The sequence below is a fragment of the Antechinus flavipes genome, chromosome 2 (genome assembly GCF_016432865.1).
Source record: "Antechinus flavipes isolate AdamAnt ecotype Samford, QLD, Australia chromosome 2, AdamAnt_v2, whole genome shotgun sequence".
Classification (NCBI taxonomy): domain Eukaryota; kingdom Metazoa; phylum Chordata; class Mammalia; order Dasyuromorphia; family Dasyuridae; genus Antechinus; species Antechinus flavipes.
Window position 1 is genome coordinate 403,779,308 of NC_067399.1, and position 22,547 is coordinate 403,801,854.

At 35.6% G+C, this 22,547-nt stretch overlaps 1 protein-coding gene across 1 annotated transcript in view; it reads left to right on the forward strand.

Annotated features, from left to right (window-relative positions):
• Positions 1–22,547, forward strand: part of GALNT10 (polypeptide N-acetylgalactosaminyltransferase 10) — a 153,700-nt gene that overhangs the window by 76,807 nt on the left and 54,346 nt on the right. Inside the window, exons 2-4 of the mRNA XM_051978760.1 lie at positions 4,420–4,522; positions 5,792–5,930; positions 19,182–19,348. Of these exons, the coding sequence (XP_051834720.1) occupies positions 4,420–4,522; positions 5,792–5,930; positions 19,182–19,348 (409 nt within the window). The remainder of the gene's footprint in view (positions 1–4,419; positions 4,523–5,791; positions 5,931–19,181; positions 19,349–22,547) is intronic.

The following is a 22,547-nucleotide window of genomic DNA, read 5'->3' on the forward strand; positions in this document are numbered from 1 at the left end:
ATAATTTTGAGTAATTATGGATTTCACTTAGGAGACTTTGAAGTGTTCCCAGGCTCAATATCACCCCCAAATGGCCAGGGACGTTGCATGACAGATAGTGTCAAGCCTGGAATCAGGAAGACTCATCTTTCTGAGTTCAAATTTGGCCTCAAGCACTTACTAGCAGTGTTACCATGGGCAAGTCATTTAACCTTGTTTGCCTCAGTTTCTGCAACTGTAAAATGAGCTAGAGAAGGAATTGGCATACTACTGTAGTATCTTTACCAGGGAAACTCCAAACAACTGAAAAGGACTGTGAACAACATTATCCACAGATAGCTTCTGGAGACTTTTATCATTTCTGTGAAATTTTCTTTTTTATTGCATATGAAGCAGGGACTATTTATCCTCCATGACAGTGATGAACAATTGGAGATGATGTATTTTTTTGTCTATGATTCCATATTAAAAATCAGAACGTGGTCAAACAAGGTTATAAGTGTTATAATTTTTTTCTTTATTAAAGCTTTTTATTTTTCAAAACATATGCATGGATAATTCTTCAACATTAACCCTTGCAGAACCTTGTGTACCAATTTTTCCCTCCCTCCCCCAAATGGTAAGTAGTCCAATATATGTTAGACATGGTAGAAATATATGTAATATAAATCCAGTATAATACTGGTAAATCCAGTATATGCATATATATTTATACAATTATCCTGCTGCACAAGAAAAATCAAATCAAACCTGAAAAAAATGAGAAAGAAAATAACATGCAAGCAAACAACAACAAAAAGAGTGAAAATGCTATATTGTGAACCACACTTGTTGAAGAGAGCCACATCCATCAGAATTGATCATTGTATAATCTTGTTGTTGCCATGTACAATGACCTCCTGTTTCTGCTTAAGATATTATGAGGCTCAGATACTCAAAATAATGTCCCCTCAATTGTTGCTTTTCTCTGCCTGTAACAGGTAATCCAGATGCTTTTTTCATCTTTGTTTTCTTTGATGCCATTATTGTTTCCTCAAGAAACAAATCTGGGATTATGATGTTAGAGGTAGTTGGGTAGTTCAGTAGATGGAAAACTTTCAAGATTCTTATTAGTTGTATATCTCAAGGGTTATGAGGACCAAATGAGATAATTTTTGTAAAGCATTTAGTACAATTAAATTGTGCTAATACATGTTTGGTGCTATAAAATATTTCCTTGCCTTATTCCCCAGAGTTGAAATGGGGAGATTTTCACTCTTCTTAATGGTTAAAAGTGTTTTTATTAAAAAGAAGAATCTTTCCAGATCTTTTTCTTTCATATTTTTGTTGTCTTTCCAGTTTCAGTTATATATACATACACATATAAGAAGTTTGTGAGTGAAATCATGAAAGAATTGTTTTCTTCATTTTGTAAATGACAAAAGCAAGCCTTAGAGTGCAGAAGTCATTTATTTGCCTGTGGTCATTCTTAAGTGATATAATGGGCTCTTAAACTAAGTGCTCCTTCTTCCTGGGCACTTTCCCATTCTATTACATCGCCTTATAAAAAAAAATAGTCATGTCTTCACACCCAAGTTATTCTGGACCCTTATGGTTTGTGAAATTACTGGAAGCCTCTCAATAACATAGGATTACATAGTAGGAATTTAACAAACATTTTGTTGGAAGAGTTTAAATTAGTTTCTACTCATCCAACCCACGCTTAAATTCTGAATGAATTGGGATTATCATTTGCAATTGGATTTCTGTTCATCTTAAAAATTCTTTACTAGAGAACATTATGAAATGCAAAATGGATGATTTTGATTACATTATTAGAATTAGAAAGAATTTGCACAAACAAAGCCAATGCAGACAAGATTAGAAGGGAAGAAGAAAGGTGGGAAAAATTTTATATCCAGCATTTCTGATAAAGACCTCATTTTAAAATTTTTGAGTACTAACTCAAATTTATAAGAATACAAGTCATTCCTCAATTAGTAAATGGTCAAAAAATATGAACAAACAATTTTCAAATGAAGAAATTAAATCTTTAATCATATGAAAAAAATGCTCTAAGTCACTATTGATTAAAGAAATGCAAATTAAGACAACTCAGATACCACCTCACACTTCTCAGATTGACTAACATGATAGGAAAAGATAATGACAAATGTTGGATGGGATGTGGAAAAATTGAAACACTAATGTATTGTTGGTGGAGTTACGAAATGATTCAACCATTCTGGAGAGCAATTTGGAACTATGTCCAAAGGGCTATAAACTGTGCATACTTTTTGATCCAGCAGTCTCATTCCTGGGTCAGTATCCCAAAAAAGATCATAAAAGTAGGAAAAGGATCCATATGTACAAAAATGTTTGTAGCAGCCCTTTTTTTAGTGATAAGGAACTAAAAATTGAATGTATGTCCCTCAGTTGGGGAATGATTGAATAAGTTATGCTATATGAAGGTAATGGGATATTATTGTCCTATAAGAAATGATAAGCAGGCTGATTTAAGAAAAGACCTACATGAACTGATACTGAAGTGAGCAGAACCAGGAGAACACTGAACACAGTAACAACAAGCTTATGTGATGATCAGCTGTGATGGACTTGGCTCTTCTCAGCAGTATGGTGATTCAAGGCAGTTCCAATAGACTTGGGATGGAAAATGCCTGTTGCATCCAGAGAGAAAACTATAGAGACTGAATGTGGATCAAAGCATGGCATTTCCACCTTTTTATTTGTTTGTATTTTCCCTATACTTGTATTCTTATAAATTTGAGTTAGTACTCAAAAAATTTTTAAATGAGGTCTTTATCAGAAATGCTGGATGTAAAAAATATGGAAATATGTTTAAAAGGATTGCACATATTTAACATACATGAGATTGCTTGCTGTCTTGGGGTTAGGGAGGAAGTAAGAAAAAAGGGAGAAAAATTTAGAATACAAAGTCTTACAAAAATGAATATGTAAACTGTCTTTATATGTATTTGGAAAAATAAAATAGTATTGAAAAAATGCCTTCTATACTAAGTTTAGATAGAGTATTACTAACCAGGGAGTGAAAGGAGTAAGGGAAAACGTTTTGAAATTTAAATAGAAACACAATGTGAAAAATTAATTATTTTGAAAATTGAAGTCCAGAAATCTCAAAGCAAAGCCAGGAGGGGAACGAAGCTTGGCTGGCCAAAATGGATGCCCTTTGGGCAGTATTTACCAGTAAAAAAAAAAAAAAAGATAGAGATAGTCTAAAGGAGATATAGTTCAGGATGAGGAGTCCCCACTTTGAGAGAAATTGGATCCAGAGTGAGATGGCAGTCAAGAATGGTGTCTGGTGTCAAAATTTTAAAAGTCAGAAGCAGAACAATAATATTTGTTCTTTGTTATGAAGTTATCCATAGAATCAGATGAGAAAATGTATACATACATATACATGTATGTATATATGTGTATGCAATTCATTTTGTATTATTCACAGTGCATAGTGTTAGACACATGAGAAATCATCAAAAGTATGGGTGGGGAGAGATGGACTTGGAGTCAGGAGACCTTAGACAATTTATTTAACCCTGGTAACCCTCAATTTCCTCTTCTCTAAAAGGTGATTATAGGTTTGTTGTGTAGAGAGTGCTATGTAAACCTTAAAGTTCCATATAAATGAACATAATTATTATCATCAGTCTCATTTGGCTGCTCAGAGAAGTTAATTTGTCCAGTGTCACACAGCTGGATAATATCAGAGACAGAACATCAATCCAGGTCTTTTGCCTCCAACTCCAGTGAGCTTTCCATTGTGATGTATTGCCGTTCATAAATATGCTACAAAGAGAGAGTTGTTTGTCCTTCATTCTGGAAGAGGAACATGATGATATCAGTAAGGGGGTGTCATGATTTGAAAGTGAATTGAATTTAAGGGAGAGAGAGTTGTGCAAAATCAGCAGCATCACACTCTCCTCCAGAACCATGTGGGTTGAGTGGCAAGATATAGATCAAAACAAATGAAGATGGCCCTATATGCAGAATATGGGAAGTATAAAGAAGACCAGGAAGAGTATAATGGTAAAACTTATCATGAGGATTTGAAAGGCAAGGTGCCATAATGGAAAGGATGCTCATTGTAGTCTCAGAATCCAGACACCTGGATTTACATCCTGGGGCTAAGACAAGTATTATGATTGGGATCAAGTCACTTCTCTCTGATCTTCAGCTTTTTTCTATGTATGTAAAATGGAGATAATATTTTTCTTACTTGTTTCACAGGGTAGTTTGTGAGGAAAGTGCTGTAAGATGTAAAATATTACAGAAATATGAAATCTATTAATTAAATGAGCTTTCAATTGCCTGATAAACATTTCCTAAACAGAAGTTTCTTTTAGAATAGTTGGGTTTATACTGTTTCTTAACTCATGTTTAATTTCATTTCTTTACCCTGAGTATGATAGTATTTTCTTTTAGGGACAACAAAGAAGACAAAGGAAGGACATCTATTTTGAAGATGGTCAGAGGAGAAAAGACTGGCATGATAAAGAAGCAATTAGGAAAGATGCTGAGCGAATAGGTATGGACAACTGAATAGTTTTCCTAGCTAAGACATTCTATATTCTGTGTTAAGAGCATAAGCATTTAAACCACTTCAGAAGGAAAACCAGTTTTCAAGATAAGGTGAGAGCTTCCACAGTTCTGATCCTGCAAAATGATCTTCCTGTTTGTGACTCTAAAACCCTATTCTATATATGACATACCACATCAAAGCTTCTGATTGCTTGATCCAATCTCTCCAGGTCTAACAATGGCTTCACTAAAAGTGGTATTCTCTCACAACATGTTCTTAGAATATTCTCTCATGATACACTCTTTCTTGGTATAGTCTCTTGGTAGCAACTTAAGTGTAATATGGGTTTAATAAACAGTTTGTAAACCTGGAGTCAAGTAAACTTGGGTTTTAGATCCAGCTTGACCACTTCCTACCTCTGTAAGTTGCAGTTTCCTCATCTCTAGAATGGTAATGATAACAATAGCTGAGGTTTACCAATGAACAGACAATTCCAAGATCCCTGCATATACCACTGATCCCTAGACCATCAGCCCCATTTCTAGCCCAGCTAACGTATCATCGAGGGGAGCCAAACTTGTGTAGATGTGACTGTCAATTCCCTTTGCAAGTACTACCATCTCCTACCTCAGCAGCCATCACTGTGAAAACTCAGAAAAGAAATTTCTTGCTGCCATCAGAGCCCTTGGCATGATTCCACATCAGAAACATATATAGTCTTGTCAATAGAAATAGCATTAAAGAAGACATGTTATCATTTTCTTAGTTCACTCTAAGCACTGCTGGGCTTTTAATCTGACTGGCTCCAGGAACTTCCCCTGCATGTTGTCTCCTCCCATATGTGCTGCAGAAATTGTCTTGCTTTACTATTTGTATGTCCAGACCTTATCATAGTGCTTTGTACATAGTAAGTACTTAATCATTGCTTTTTTTCTCATTCATTCCTAAACCAGCGATAAAGTATTTAATGCATGTGTGATTTCTACAAGAACCCTCCGAGGCAGTTTTAGGCCATTACATATGTGAGGAAAATTGGACTCAGAGAAGGTAAACATCTTGCTTATTCTCACACAACAAGCAAGAGTCTGAGGTGCAATTCCAACCTAGATCTCTTGACTCTACACTAGTTCTTTCTGATACACTTGCCTTCCCTTCCTACATCATAAGGATGTTGTGAGGAAAGAAATTTGTACCCTATAAATTGCTATAGAAATTGGAGCTGTTATTGTTATTATTACTTAGGTGATTTTTTAAAATTTCACATTTTGCCCCTAGGAAATGGAGAACAAGGAAAGCCTTATCCCATAACAGATGCAGAACGAGTGGACCAGGCATACAGAGAAAATGGATTTAATATCTTTGTCAGTGATAAAATTGCTCTGAATCGATCCTTACCTGATATCCGGCACCCAAAGTAAGCACACCTTCTTTGAAATTTAATGAATATCTCTTAATCCCTGTTCTTGCTCTGATGACATCACTTCCCTGCTCAAAACCCCTTAGTGGCTGAACACTGTTTATCAAATAAGGTCTCCTAACATTCAGTCTTTTGTAATTTTTTTTTTTTTACAATCTGACTCCATATTCCATTTCCAGTCTTATTTTAGCATGTTCCCCTTTACTATATACCAAGATGGAGTATCCACCAGTGCTTGTATACATCCTGCCTTCTCTTGTCCTTGGCACCTTTGCTCAGGCTGTCTTACGTACCTAGAATGAACTCTCTGTACACCCATAGCCCAGTCAAGGACTGTTGAATTCCTTGTCTTGCTTCAAGATCTGTTGGCTACTACCTTCTTCCCTGATGCCTATTACCATCTTAACTGAAAGAAATATCTTAATGTTTTGTATAGATCTCAGCCTTTCCCTTATCATCAGATATTATAGTTATTTCTATAACTTATCTTGTCCTCCCATCCATATTAGAGTGTAAGCTCCTTGAGAACAGGAAGGTATCTTACTTAATCTTCATATTCTGGATCGTGTTCATAGTATGTTTTCTATATATACATCATATTCTTTTTTCAGTATTAGTGGAGTGGAAGCAAGGATTTCAAAAACTGAAGATCACATTAAAGCTATGGAAATTATAGCTTTTGATTTGGTCATTTAAATGCTGTAGTCTAAGTGATTAAAAAAAAAATCTGAATGTAATAATAGAAAAAGCAGTGGATTTCCAGTCAGAAGACATAACTCAAAGTCCCAACTCTGGTACTTTTTAGTGTCAAGTTGGCCCAACCTTTACTTATAGACAAATCAGTCTTTCTGGGCTTCAGTTTCCTTATCTATAAAATGAAGATAATATCATTTCCATCTGCCTCCCTAGGATAGTTGTGAGAAAAGTACTTTGTAAATTATAAGCTGCTATTTTTTTTAAGTGAGCTATTATTTTCATATTTTTATTTTATCTTTTATATATATTTCTCTATGAATTATATTGGGAGAGAAAAAAGGGAAAAACCATGAAAGGGAAAAAAATAGAAGAAAAAGGGGGAAAAAAGTGAAATTAGCATGTGATTAACATTCAATCTCCATAATTCTCTCTGTGGATGCAGGTAGCATTTTTCTATCCAAAATTTAGTGGCATTGCCTTGGATCACTGAACCACTGAGAGGAACCAAGTTCTTCATGGTTGATCTTTGGATAGTTTTGACATTACTGTGTACAACGTATTCCTGGTTCCTACTTATTTCATTCAGCATCAATTCATACAAATCTTTCCAAGCCATTTTAAAAATAATCAGCTTGTTCATCATTTTTATAGAGCAATAATTCCATCATCTTCATATACCATAATTCATCCATTTCCCAATTGATGGACAACTGCTCATTTTCCAAATCTTTGCCAACTCACAAAGAGCTGCTACAAACATTTTTATATATGTGGATCCTTTTCCTTCCTTTATGATTTCTTTGGGATACAGATCTAATAATGGCACTGCTAGATCAAAGAGTTTGCATAGTTCCAAACTGGGGAGCTGTTATTATTAATGTAAACTCACCTCCCATAAGTTCTTAGCAGGTATCAACTCTGCTGCTCAGATAGTAGCCCCTGCCCATGAGGGCAATGAAGTTTGTTGTTCTTTTTCTTCTAAGGTCCTGAAAAGTCCCTGAGCTGAGCTGTGGGTAGGCAACAGTGTGAAGCTCGGCCTCTGATTTGCTACTGTTTTTCACCAAAACTACCTTTCAGCACTCATTTGCTTAGCTGTTTTTAATATGGCTAAACTTATTACTGTGGCCTGATTCTCAATGTCAGTCTATCTCAGTAGCTATTTAATATTCATAGTCCCTTATAAAAACCTTATTCATTGAAAAAAAAATTTTTTTAAGATGGATTGCTTTCAGCTGGTGGTGATAGGTAGATCAAAGAATGTTTTGTGGGAGAAGAGATGTCATTTGAGTCTTACAGGAATGGAAGAATTTCAAAGAATGCAAATGGGGAACAAAGAGAAATCCATTGCAAGGATAGGATGTAACAGGTATAAGGAAAGACATATATGTGGGAGAAGACCTAACAATAGTAAGGAACTGTGAATCGTCCCAGCTGGCTGAAACATTAAGAGAATGAAGAATAGCATGAGATGAAACTGGAAAAGTCCATTATGGAATTATGGAAAGTTCTAGATGGTTTTAGAACAGAGAATAAAATAATCAGAGAGTACTTTGGAAAGTTTACCCTGGTAGCAATCGAAATTGTTAATTATGTCAATACCACAAATTATCTCTCTGTCCTTCTTGGACCCCTAGGATGTGGTGAAGTTTTTTATCAAAAAATTTTTACAGGTGCTAGAGAGACCCATGACTCTAAGCATCAAGTTGGCCCAACCTTAACTTATATTTAGTTTTCTTCTCCAAGAGGCTCAGCTGTGCTATAGCTAAGACATCAGCTGGGAATCTATGGGAATTATCAGAAGCAGGGCCAGCTCCTCAGTGAGGCTCTCTTCCAACATGGTAAAAGAGGGACCAGGCAGGCCTTGGTAATGCCAGCTGGCCAGCTTTGCCATGCAGTGCAGAGCCCAGATAGCTCCTACAAGATTCAAATCAGTAAGGCCAACTTGTTTCCATTCCATTTTCAGAGGTGGTTATATTTACCAAGGTAGTTTCTGGGGAACAAGAGGCAGCTGGTAAAAACAAACAGCCCCTCAATCTAGTATCTGACATATGACTGCCAGAATTTAGTGTGCAGCTGAATAACGATGACAGTTCTACTGAAGACATTGTCTAAGCTAAAAGGAAATTGCACTTGTTCTTCATATACTCTAATTTGCCCATGAGTTTCCACTGTCACCCAGAAATAAAACTTCTCACTGGGGGAGGAGAAGCTCTTCAAAACATTTGTCAACTTTTTTTCTGAAGAGCTTGAGTCCAAAGTCTGATGAGTAAAAAAGGACCTTTTAGACTGCACAAAAAAGGAGGATTCCTGGGCCATGAAAACACTGCATATTTTTAAAAACTATTTCATTATTATCTTTTGCTTTTACATCACCTTCATTTCTAAATAGACCCCTCTCTCTTATCCTCCCTTATCCAGCAAATCATCTTTTGTAACTAAGAATTATTTAAAGAGAAAAAAAATACAATTTAGCCTAACCAATCAACACATTAATCAACAAGCATTTAAGTACATATTGTGTGCCAGGCACTATGTAAGCCTGAAGAGAAATACAAAACATCCTTCTAATGGAAGAGACCACGTGTACATATGTGAGTAAATATAAAATAAATACAATATAATTTGGTCAGGGACTATCCCATCAGCTGAGCTTCAGGGGTTGGGAAGTGAATAAGAGGAATAGTCAGGAAAGCTTTCATGTAGAATTTGGTGCTTTAGCTGAGTCTTGAAGGGAATCAAGGGCTCCAAGAGTTGAAGGAAAAGAGAGATTACATTCTAGCCATTGGAGAGTTAGCCAGTATGTTATGTGAATAGATAGTGAATAAAGCTAATATGGCTGTTTGGAAGATTGTAAGGAGAGAAGTAAAGTATAATCAGCCTAAAGGTGGGCAGTGACAGGGAGAGAGTGAAGATGACATAAGAATAGACCTGTTCTTTAGGAAATCAATCATGTTGGCTTTGTGTGCAATACTCCACATCCTTGGGCCTTTGTTTCTGCAAAGCAGGAAGATAGTGCATTTTCTTATCTCTTCTCGAAGGCCAAACTTTTTGATCATTGTGATCCCAGTGGAGAGCATTGTAATTTCATTTCAAATTGCTGACTAAGGGAGGAAGAAAATATGCATTTATTAAGCACCTGTTATGTGCCAGACACTGTGCTAAGCACTTTACACAAATTTAAATTTGATCCCCACAACAATCTGGGACATAGGTTCTTTTAATACCCTCATTTTACTGTTAAAGAAACTGAAACACAGGTTAACTTTCCCAGGGTCGCACTGCTAGTAAGTGTCTATAATGGTATTTAAACTCAGATCTTCCTAATTCCAGACCCAACTCTTTATCTACTGTGCCACCCAACTGCCTTTGTCACTTTCTAGTTAGTAGAAATGAAATACCAAGATAAGTAACAGATTATGATCAACAGTAAAGAAGATTACACTAATGCTGCCAGGGACCTTTTATGTCTTTGAACATAGAATAATAGAGCTAGAAGAGACCTTAGAGATATCTAGTTCAGTCCCCTCATTTTACAAATAAGAACATTAAGGTCAAAAGGTTAAAAAAAAAAGTCATACAAGAAAAAAATCACAATCCACAATATTAAAAGTAAAGGACATATTAGCATTTAAATTTGCCCTTATCCATCTGGGTTCCTCATTTCCTTATCCATCTCATAAACTGACAGACTGCCATGGACAATTATTTCCCTATAGATGGGTGTCTCTTCATCTACCTTACTGTTGTTGAATCTTTTTAATCTTTATGTGCTGTGGAATGGGTATATAGCTTCCAAATCAACTAATTTTGAGGTTTACATATATTAAAACTAGTAATACTGTGACTCTTTCTATAATAAGAGTTAACAAAATAATTTCAAGTACATTATCTCAGTTGATCTTATACTCTGCAAGATAAAGTTCTCAAATTTACATGGTTAACATTTGAATCGCATGTTTTTTATTTTCACATTGTCAAAAAACCTAGCACAGTTGCTCATACATATTATATGTTCAATAAATATTAGTTCAATAAAAGTTAGTTAGATTGAAACCCAATTCATCTTACTCCATAGTGAATAGCGCATTCACTCTGGCCTTAAGTCATGACCTCTGTCCTAAAGAAGCTTGCATAAAAAGCTAACTTTTTAATTAAATTGATATTACTAACTATTAAAGGCATCTATATATTTGTCATTGAATGGAGTCAGTGGTATGAGTTCATTTTAAAAATTATCCAATTACTTTAATCTGTCAGAATCCTGTTACCTGAGGTCTTACTGAGTTTACAGGCCCTAGAGAGTCAAGAACTTGGTAGTTGACAGCCAATTATTAACATTATGTATAATTGTTTTTCTTTTGTTTTAACCTAGTTCCTTCTGACAGCTGAAAGGGTGTGAGGGAAGATTTTGTTTGAAAAGCTATTATTACCGTTGTTTTAATACCACTCAAATCTTTAACTCTTGTTGTCTCCCATTCAGTTTTCTTCTACTATATAAGATATAAAAGGAATTTTCCTGATTTGGGATGTGTGTGTCCATGAATTAGAACTTTGTCAAATTAATGACCAGACCTGTGTGCAATTATTAAAGCTATTTCTCATTGATGTCATGAGAGGCAAACCTGCCTTGTAAAAAGAACATGAATATAAGCTATAGGATTATTAGCTTAATTTAAGTAAGGGATTTTTAGTCTCTAAGAGATCTTAAATAACATCTGGTCCAACTCCCTTGTTTTACAGATCTAGAAAGTGAAGCCCAGAGAAATAAAGCCATTTGCCTAATGACCCAACAAGTTAACAGCAAAACTGGTAGTAGCACAGTTAATGGTAGAATCTAGGTCTTCTGATCCCTAGTTTAATTTTCTTTCTACTATATATTAACCAGCTTCTCCATTTAATCCCAGTGCCAAAGGGAATCTTAGAAATAATTTTGGTCTACATTTCCCTGAAGCACTTGGGCATTAAATCATAGATTATTTGAACTGGAAGAACTTCAATTTAAATTTCATCTTAACATTTGAGGATTTCAGTGTTCCAGAGATAAAGTTACTTGCCCAGGGTTGTATGGCTAATTAAAAAAAGAATGTCTGTCAATCCACTTTTGTTTTTACTACTTCATATGACTGTTTATCTGAGAGCAAGAGATCCCTTCCCAATCTGTCCTTTCTTCAGTGCATTCTCTACACAACTTGCAAATTGCTGTTCCTAAAACACATGTTTAGACATGTCACCTCTCGTGCTTAAAGCTTCAGTGGCTCCCTGTTATCTCTGGGATTTTGTTTTGTTTTGTTTTTTCAATTAACAAAAATATTTTTCTTTCTCTCACCTTATTTCATGAGGGAAGGGTAAAAAGCCATTTTTAACAAATATTCATAGTCGGGCAAAAATAAATTCTACATTGGCCGTGTCTAAAAACTTTATTCAGTCTGCATCCAAACTGCAGCACCTCTTCATCAAGTGATAGGTACCATGTTTCATTATGGGTCTTCTGGAATTGTGATTGGTCATCACATGGATCATAATTCTTAAATCTTTCTATTTGTCTTTATAATATTGTTTTTACTGTAGAAAGTGATCTCCTGGTTTTTTTTTTTACTTCATTCTACATAAATTCATACGACCCTTCCCACATTTCCCTGAAACTGCTCCTTCATCTTTTTTATTACACAGAATATCCCATTACATTCATATTTACCATAATTTGTTCAACCATTATCCAATTGATAGACTTCCTATTAGTTTTCAGTTCTTACCAACACAAAAAGAGTCACAATCAGTATTTTGTGCACATGATTCTTTTTCTTCTTTCTCTGCTCTCTCTGGTTAAAGGTCAAAAGGTATGCACAATTTATTAGTTTTGGGGGTGTAGTTCCAAATTGATTTCCATAATTTCTCAATTATACAGCTACCTGTGTATGGAATTTAAAACTCCCCAAAGTCTGACTCCAACCTGTCTTTGCAAACTGATTCTCATTTTCTTTCTCTCTCTCTCTCTGTCTTTCTCTCTCTCTCTCTCTCTTTCCTTTCACTCACACACATACTCAAAGTTCTGTTTCCATTATCTGTATTCCATATCTATATATATTCTATATCCCATCTCCACATCTTTGTATAAACTGTTCTTCATGCATCTAGTGTTCTCCCTTCTTGATTTTGCCTTTTAAAACTCATAGAATTTTTTTTTTAGTATTTTTTATTATAGCTTTTTATTTATAAGATATATGCATGGGTAATTTTTCAACATTGACCCTTGCAAAAACTTGTTTCAACTTTTCCCCTCCTTCCCTCCACCCCCTCCCCCAGATGGCAGGTAGTCCCATACATGTTAAATATGTTAAAGTATATGTTAAATACAATATATTTATACAGTTATCTTGTTGCACACACACACACAAAAATCGGATTTAGAAAGAAAGTAAAAATAACCTGGGAAGAAAAGACGAAAATGCAAGCACACTAACAGAAAGAGTGGAAATGCTATGTTGTAGTCCATACTCATTTCCCAGTGGTCTTTCTCTACTCCTGGAATTTTTCAAACTCAATTTAAATGCCACCTCTTTAAAGTAGCAATTCCGGATGTCCCTGGTTGTTAGTGTAATACCTCTCTCTCCACCCTGAAATTACTTTCTATAGAAATTTGGCCTTTAAGTCATAAAGACCTGGGTTCAATTCTGCTTCTGACTCATACTCATAATGTTTCTTAATGTCACTTAATGTTTAAGTGCTCTAAGCATCTCTCAGAATAGAAAGTTCAGAGAAAGTGCCAAGCTGCATCAGAAGAGGAAGCTTCTTCCCCTAGATCTAATCTAGCCCTTATTCACAAAGATGGAACTACACCCAGTTATTAAATTTTCATTATAAGTGTTTATACCTCATAAATTGGCAATTCCTTAGAGATCAGGGAATGGACTGATAGCTGATATATACATATACACACTTACACATACACATACATATCCATGCGATGGAAAAGAGGATAAGTTCAAGACCTTATTCCACACAGTGCCCCTTTTCTGAATTTGAAGTCATCTTTAATTCTCCAGTTGAATTAAATAGTTTACTTAATTTACTATTGCACTGTCTACTTTCCATAACACATTATTTGATTTGTGTATCTGTTAGTGGACTATGAAAACCAGCTGTATATGATGAGCACAGTAGCACTCTGCTGTGTAATTGCTGTATTGTATATTTCTGTGTGGCCTCCAGGCAATTTATTTATTAAAACTCTCCTTGCTTCAATAAAACTTCCTCAGAAATTGGGTAAAAAGCAAGATCTTTGAGGATGGCTTAATGTCTAGAATCTTTCTTGGCTTTAAACCCAACTAAGAGGAAGAGACACTTCATAAGAGTTGCTTCCATTTACTAAGTCAGATATAAGGGAGCTGGAGAAGGCCCCAGAAGAGGGCAGCTAAACTGATTCTACTAGATAGTTCTTACTTTAATCCTCGAGGGTTGGGTATCCTCTTTCTACTAGTGCAGATTTGGAGTTGTTCTCTGATAGATGATGCTAATTTGTGGCCTTTAGATAGTCTGTCCAAGATCCTGAAAACTTTTCTCTAGGTCTTTCATGTATATGGGCAAAACACCCCATTCAACTGCTAGCTTAACAGTAACAATAAAACTTATTATGATGTGGAGTTTATTCTGGATTCTCAAAGGGTATTTCCATAGAACACAATGGCAGTCTCTAGTGTGCTGGAAAGAGACTTCAAATATGGTCCCAGAAACAAACTATGCCTGCTTTCTAAATCCACAACCCCAGTCAGAAATAGAGAGGCCTATCCCAAGTAATCTAGATTCTAAATATAAGTAAATAAATGGATGAATGACTAAATAAAGGATAAAGTAATGATACGTACCCATCTGCTTTATACCCATGGGGGTCCCAGCCTTGTGCTTCTATTCTGATATGTACAACAACATGTATGAGGTCCATCCAACACCTAATCAACTTTGCCAGTATTTTAGACTGACCACAAATGGCTTATTCCCTCGATCTCCATTTTACAACTCCACCAATCTAGCAAAAGAAAACTCTATTTACCTATGAACATAACCATCAGAAATAAGCTAGATACAAATGCACACTCAGAATGGTTAAATTTCTTTGAAATTTTAATGACTGTATTTTAGCATTTTTTTTCAATGTACCTCATCCCTCCCTCCCACCTCTGGAAAAAGGAGTAAAGTCTTAACTATATTGTTTCAAAGTCTTAACTGAACTGCTATGTAAACTTGAAAAAGTCATTCACCTTCTCTGGACCTAAATCTTCCTCTGTAAAATGAGGGGATGTCGATTAGATCATGTGATCTAATTAAATAACTGGAAGCCTGTGAACTTGATTTTTTAAAATATATTTTGATGTTGTATTTCAGTATAATTGGTGTCTTTTTTAGTACTATGCATTTTATTTTATTTATTTTATCAACATTATCCAAGAAAGGTCCATAAGTGTTACCAGGCTGTCAGAGGTCAGTGACACAAAAACATGTGTAAAACCTCCTGGACTAGATAATTGTTAATGTCCTTTATAGTCTTAACTTTCTATGGCATTCTAAGGAAGAAGCAGAGCTGAGGAACTACAAGGTGTTTGAAAGCCAATCTGGATCCAAAGAATAATTGTTTCTTCTTTCTGAGAGTCTAACTTAGTTTTTTTTTTGGCCTCCATCATATTTCTGTGTCACTGTGTCTCTCAGTAGCTGAGCTAGTTTTCCTTAAACCTATCCCTAAGCTTAGAATTAATAATTGGAATCATTTATATCATGTTCTGTTTACAGTTGTAAAGGATTTTGTTGCCTACTTTGGTTCTCACAACAGCCCCATGCAGTAATTTTTACAAGTGTTGTTATGCCTTTTTTACGTTTGAGCCTGCTGTTGATGAGCTCTTCCTAAAGCAGACACAATCTGTTGCCAGACTGTGCTCAAAGCCTTTCAGTTTGATAGAACCTGTCTTAGTTTGTGCTCCCCTGCCATAGTCATTGAGAACTGAGGGTCATCATCACACCATGGTGAGGCAACAGAGGAAGATTTTTTAATTCACTTTTATTTCTGAATATGATCTCCTCCGCAATGATCCATTCCTTGTAATGAAAGGAAAAAGGAAAAAAATTCAGCAAAGTCTGAAACCACATCAGATATTATAGGCAATATTTTACACCCATTTTTCTCCTTTCATTTCTACAAAGAAAGGAGGAAATGAATTTTCTCATTTCTCCAGAATGGGATTTTAGCTCATCTAAAGTATCATAGCCACTTAGTGATGAATTCTTTAACTAAGAAAAGTACAAGATGGTCCTCAGTTTTGTATACAACCTCTTTTGCATCTAGGGATTGTGGCAGAAATGGGGATCAAGGATGTTAAGAAGTACATAATTTTTCAATGACTCAAATTTTACTTTAACTGTCGTTGTAAAATCTTTGTTCAATGACCAATAAACAGACATACTACTAAAAGAACTGAATCATTAAAGTCTTGATATTCTTGTAATTAAAACCAAGAGAAGGAAATAGAAAACTAGTATGTTATCTAGTCTCACTCCCATCTAGCTCCACGATAGCAGAGACTCAACTTTTGTTTTTAGTAAATAGCTGGAATGTTAGCTAGATCTGAGAGGAATTATAAAATATAGAATGTCAGAGCCAGAAGAAAGAACTTAGAACTTCAAGTACAATTCAGCACACATTAATAAGCATCTACTATATCCAAGGCATTGTGCTCATTCTGGGATACAAAAACAAAAACAAAAAAAGGATTCCTGTTCTCAAGAATCTTCTATTTAGTGGATGCAACATAGATGGTTAAGTGAATACAAAATAATTTAAGGTGGGAACAAAAGCACTTTATAACTGGGAAGAAGGACAGGAAATCAGGGAAGGCTTCACAGACACGTGGCATTTAAGCTAAGCTTTTAAGGAAGACACCAGTAGAAATGAAAAAGAGCCAAATTCCAGATGTGAGGTTGTACAAAGATGTTAGGAATGGAATCTCAAGTTCAGAGAACAGCTGTGGGTTCAGTTTGGCTGGAATATAAAGTACATGAAAGGAATAATGAAATAAGTCTTGAAGAGAAAGTTGTGGCCAGATTGTAAAAGATATTAAATGCCAGATTGAAGACTTTATATTTTTACCTAGAGAAAATAGAAAGCCTTTGAAGGTATTTGAGCAGAAGAGTGATATTATTTGACTGGACTTTGAGGATATAATTTTGGCATCTGTGTAAAAAACAAATTAGAAGAAGGATAGATTAACAGAAAGCTATGATGCTATTTGAGTGGTCTAGATCTCTGGTAGTCTAGAGATTAGTGGCTATGAGAGAGTTATTAAGAATCCCCATTAAATCAGCTGCAGGTTCCAGGAGTAGTGGCTATGAGAGAGTTATTAAGAATCCCCATTAAATCAGCTGCAGGTTCTAGGAGTGAAAGAATTCACTCATTCCCAAATATTAGTTATTAGACTAATTGTTGGTATATTGTTAGACAGAAATCAATTTACCCAGATGAGCTAGGAAAGGGGAATGAGCTGTAGTCAAACAGGAGAACAATATAAAGGAAAACACAGAAGAAGAATGCATCCAGAAGGGGTAGAGGGAATCAAAAACTTCGGATGGAATGAAGTGGAATTGAAAAGCATTTAAGTGCTTTACTAGGTGTCAAAAACTGGGCTGAGTTACCTTGAGGATACAAAAGATACTGAGGATACAAGAGAAAACAAAAGTTTCTGTTCTAAGAGAGCTCACATTCCAATTGAAGGAGACAATTAAAAAAGGAACTAGGAAACAAGCATTTAGTATTTACTATGTATCAGACACTTTACTAAGCACTTTACAAATATTTCATTTGATCATCATTACAAACTAGATAGACTCTTTTTTACAATTTTACAATTCACAATTAGTGAAACTAAGATAAACAAAGATTAGATCACATAGCTAGTAAGTATCTGAGGCTAGATTTTAATTCATGTTTTCCTGATTCCAGGTCCAAATGCTCACCCATCTTCATACTCAGTTTTTGGCATAAAGAGAATTGAGAAAAGGATTTTGTAATTAATAGAGAGAAGGAGAGGAGGCTAGAGAAGAAAAAAGGGTAGATGGCTAAGGGCTTTGAGAGATTGAGATTTCTTTTGATAAACCAACTCTTAGAACCAGTTCAGCTAGTGTAAGTAAGTAGAGAGAGATAGGTATTCACTTTTACCCAAGAGACAGTTTCTGATGAGGCTGTATTTAAAGTAGCTTGGGTATATGGGGGGCTGGGATTGATGGATGATGTTAAGTAGAGAGTAAGGAAAGTGAAAATAGAAATTAAAAACAAATGGGTAAAATGCCAAATAGAACTTTGAGAACTAGCTTGTTTATTATATGGTGTTTCTTCCTGATTTTTATTTTAATGCTGTTTGAGTGATCTAGATTCCTGGTGGTCTAGAGATTAGTGGCTATAAGAGAGTTATTAAGAATCCCCTTTAAATCAGCTGCAGGTTTTAGGAATGAAAGAATTCACTCATTCCCAAATATTAATTGCATAATGAAAGTTTATTGTTAGTTAGAAATCAGTTTAACCAGAGACTGACTTCTATAGTGGCAGATCTATGGAAAATGGAGTTTTGCACTGAGAATGCAGTTCTCAGTGGTTAGAACGTCTTGGTAGTAAAGAGGGCTGCCAAGATCCATCTGCAAAGACTTTAGTTGATGGAAGCTTATTATATTGGGTATCTTAGTGGGGATTAGGAAGCCCGAGCAGATCAGAACCAGTAGGGGCTGGGTGGCCCAAGCAAGTCAGAATGAGGGCTGGGAAAAGCCAGGATGTCCTATTGGAATTCAAAAGGATGCTTTTGAACAGGATTTGTAATTGAATCAAAAGCTCTGGCATCCTGGAAAGTCAACTTGTCTGGGGAGGATATGCCTCAGCCAGGAGGGGCTGGGAATCTGAAAGGAATCACAGATCAATAGGAAATAGTTTCTGAAAGGGACCACAACCCACTTCAATTTCACAAAGAGGTGACTCCTTACTAAGCCCCATCTTATATGTGGAAATCTCAGTAGAGTCAAGTATATTCCAAATTAGAAGACTTAGCTCAGCCACTTTGGAAAAGTCACTTAACTTCTCAGTTTCCCTATCTATTTAAAACAAGGATAAAAATATTTGTGTCACATACAACTTGAGGTTTTTGTGAAGACAAAATGTCTATTAAGTGTTTTGTAAATCATAACACACTACAAAATTGATAGACATTGTTATTGTCATTAATTACAGTGTATTGGGGTGACAAATAGAGAAAATGATATTTAGTAATGAGTAGGAAATGATGGAGTGGCATACACAAGTCAAGCCTATATTTTTATGATATACATTTCAATGATCATTAAGTATCTGATATGGAAGATCTTATGCTCTGTTCTGGGAGAATTTAAAAAAGAATTAGAAACCTCTTGCCCTTGGGGAATTCACAGTTTAGGTGACCTAACGTTAGATCAGTCATTTATCATTTTTTAAACTGGAATTGAGTTTTGTCTATTCTCCTTCCCCGACCCTTTTTTCTCCTTTCAATGTAGCTGCAACAGTAAACTGTATCTAGAAAAGCTCCCCAATACCAGCATTATCATCCCATTCCACAACGAAGGTTGGTCCTCTCTCTTGCGCACCGTCCATAGTGTGCTGAACCGTTCTCCACCACAGCTGGTGGCTGAGATCGTACTGGTGGATGACTTCAGTGACCGAGGTAGGCCATTACTTGTTTTCTTCTCTTTGCACATAAAGCAAATTTAGTACATGATGGTTGGATGAATAAAAGGTGTTTTACTTTTATAAATAGTCCATAGGCAAATAAACATTTCTTAAATGCCTACTCTGGGTCAGGTACTGTATTAAGCATTGGTTTTACAAAGATAATTGGATAATCCCTATCTTCCAGGAGTTCCTTGACTAATGGGGGGATGCAGAAAAGTTAGAGGTAGATTTGGAGAATGGTTACCCAGTAGAGAAACATGATGAAGTCCTACAACCAGAACAGGAAATGATCTGAGGAAATGTGTTTCAGAATGAATTCTGTTTTGCAGAATGATAAGCTTCCGGAGATCATGAAATCCAGGAGGTCAGCATGGTGGAAAATGAGAGGGAAATTCCCTACATGCCTTCCTTAAAATAGAGGATTAGGGAGATACTCCTAGATATGCAACCCTTCCCCTCTTCTTCAACCAGAAGAAAGGAGGGAGAGACTTAAGAAGCAAAAGATGCTAAGAAGTTGTCAGTTTCAGAACTGATTTCATCTTGCAAAATAAATTCTGAAGATCATAAAATACAAGGAGTCAGCAGAGTAGAAATGAGATAAATTCCCTAGTTGTCTACCTTGACCCTCCCCATTTCCCTTTCCTTTGGTGCCAGAGGCCTAGAACAACATATATATATATATATGTGTGTGTACAGGTATACATTTATATTATATCTACATATACATGTTATATATGTATGTATGTACATATGTGCATATGCTATGTGTTTGAGAGAATCTGGTCTAAGATGACTGTACCAAAAAATAGAATCTTAAAAATAAGGCTCCAAATTAGTCCAAGGTTTCAAACAATATATAGAGGATTGAATTTGGAATCATGAGATCTGAATTTAAATCCAGTTCCACTATTAATAAGCAATGCAATCTTAGGCAAGTCATTTAATTTCTCAGGGCCTTAGTGTCCTCATATGCAAAATGAGGAGGTTGAACTAGTTGTCATCTGAAGTCTCTTTCAGTGTTAGATATATGATCCTGTGATCTTTCCTTACATCTTTTATGTGTATAAACTGTTCCTTCTAGTTTTCCTGTGGTGAAGATTCTAAGGAATGAGTGGAAAAATGATGATTTCTTAGTGGTCTCTTGGAATAAGGAACTAATTGCTCTAATAACAGAATACAAAAGCACAGATAATTGAGCACCATTTTTATTAAACCTTTATTAATCAAAATATTCTCTCCATTTCTACACTCTCCTCTCAATCTTTCCCTTATCTTTATGTCCCCAACTTTTCCTTTTCTCTCCCTCTTCCCACCGTCTTCAGTCCCTCTCTGTACCTCCTTCTCTCCCAGCATTTTGTTCTCCCCATCAATCACTATTTTCTTTCTCTTGCCCTCTACTCGCTGAAAAACCTCTATTGTAATAACTTGAGAGATGAAAGAAACCTCAGAGAATCATCCAGTTTAATCTACTCATTTTATAAATAAGGAAATGAGACTTATGGGGATAAAAACCTTTTTGTAAGGTCACATTGCAATATTTAGAGCTGAAAAAGAACATAGAGATGAATCCCCTTGTTTTACAAATGATGAAATTGGAGGTCCACAGAGGTAAAGAGATTTGCCCAAGATCATATCCCCAATATGTAGAAAAGCTCAGATTTAAACCTTCATCCTCTGATTCTAAATCTACTGCTTTTGCCACTGTACCACAACTGCTTCTCTCCTGGGTTAGACTCAGGACTAGAATCCCTAGATATTCTAACAACTCCAAGTCTAAGACACTTTTCACTCAACCACCCCTTCTTTGTCTTCACATTATACCTTTCAAAGTATTTTTGCATCCATTTCCTAGTAACCCTTTTGGAAGAACAAGGAATGAATTGAGCTAGGAAATTATTCTGTAAAGCTTTGCTGCTTTTGAAAAGTGACATTTCTATTTTCTTTGGAAACAAAACAGCCATGAGATTATTACTTCTTTTCTGCAATAGAGATCATGATTTCCTTTCCTATTGCCCTTCCTACTACTGGAAATTTTTAAATTATTCAAGACATGGAAGCTTTATTATCTATTGGAAGGCTGTATTGTAATTGCTAAACATCATTTCAAGAGCTGTCTCACTATGTAAGCCACCTTACTCAGAAACCCCAAGGCTGCTTCAAGTGGAAAATGTGTCATATTGATCCAAATATAGGCCATACTTTTCTTTTAAATATGAATTGTTTGAATCCTTAGTTTTAACTTATAATCAGGTGTTTTTGTTTTTGTTTTTTTCCTTTCAGAAAGATTTTGTGTTAGTATTGTGACCTTTATTCAGGGTCAGCCAATGTTTGGATCGTTTCAGCTTTTGTTTATCTATTCACTATCTACTGAGAGTCTACTTTTGGCAGAGTACTTTATCAATCACTCACAGAAATAGAGTTTAGTTAAGGTGATACCTGCCTTCATGTACCTAGTAGAGAGATAAGAGGCAAACACAAACACACAATAATACATGATAAATGCATTAGAGATTTACAAAACAAAGTGCTACTTGAAATCTGAGGAAGACTGATTTTTGACTAATGAGATAAGGTAAGACTTCTTGGAGCTGGTGGCATTTGAGTTGGGCTTTATAAGTTGAGTAAGAATTCAGCAGGTGAAATGAGAGAAAGAAGATATTCTAGGCATAGAGAATCAAATACATCAAGGTATCCAGAGAGCACTGGAAATTGGGGGGTGACTGTGAAGCCATTGAATAATTCATTTTGGATTTGAAAATAAATGAAGAGAGAATTGCATGAGGTAAGACTGAAAATGTATGGTAATACCAGCTTTATGGAATCTTGAATGCCAAGAAGGGGAGTTTGAACTTTATTTAGTGGTTGATAGTAAGGCCCTAAAGATTTCTGAACAAAGAAGTAATATATCAGATCTGTGCATAAGGAAGATTCTGTTGTTTTTATTCAGTCATGTCCTACTCTTCATGACCCCATTTGGGGTTTTCTTGGCAAAGATACTGGAGTAGTTTGCCATTTCCTTCTCCAATTCATTTTACAGATGAAGAAACTGAGCCAAACAATTAAATAACTTACCCAGGATCACACAGCTAATAACAGTCTGCATCAGAATCACTTAGAAGGCTATTACAGTAAATAAGGTGAGAGAAAATAAGGATCTGAACTAGAGTATTGATGTAAGAAAAAGGTTTAGC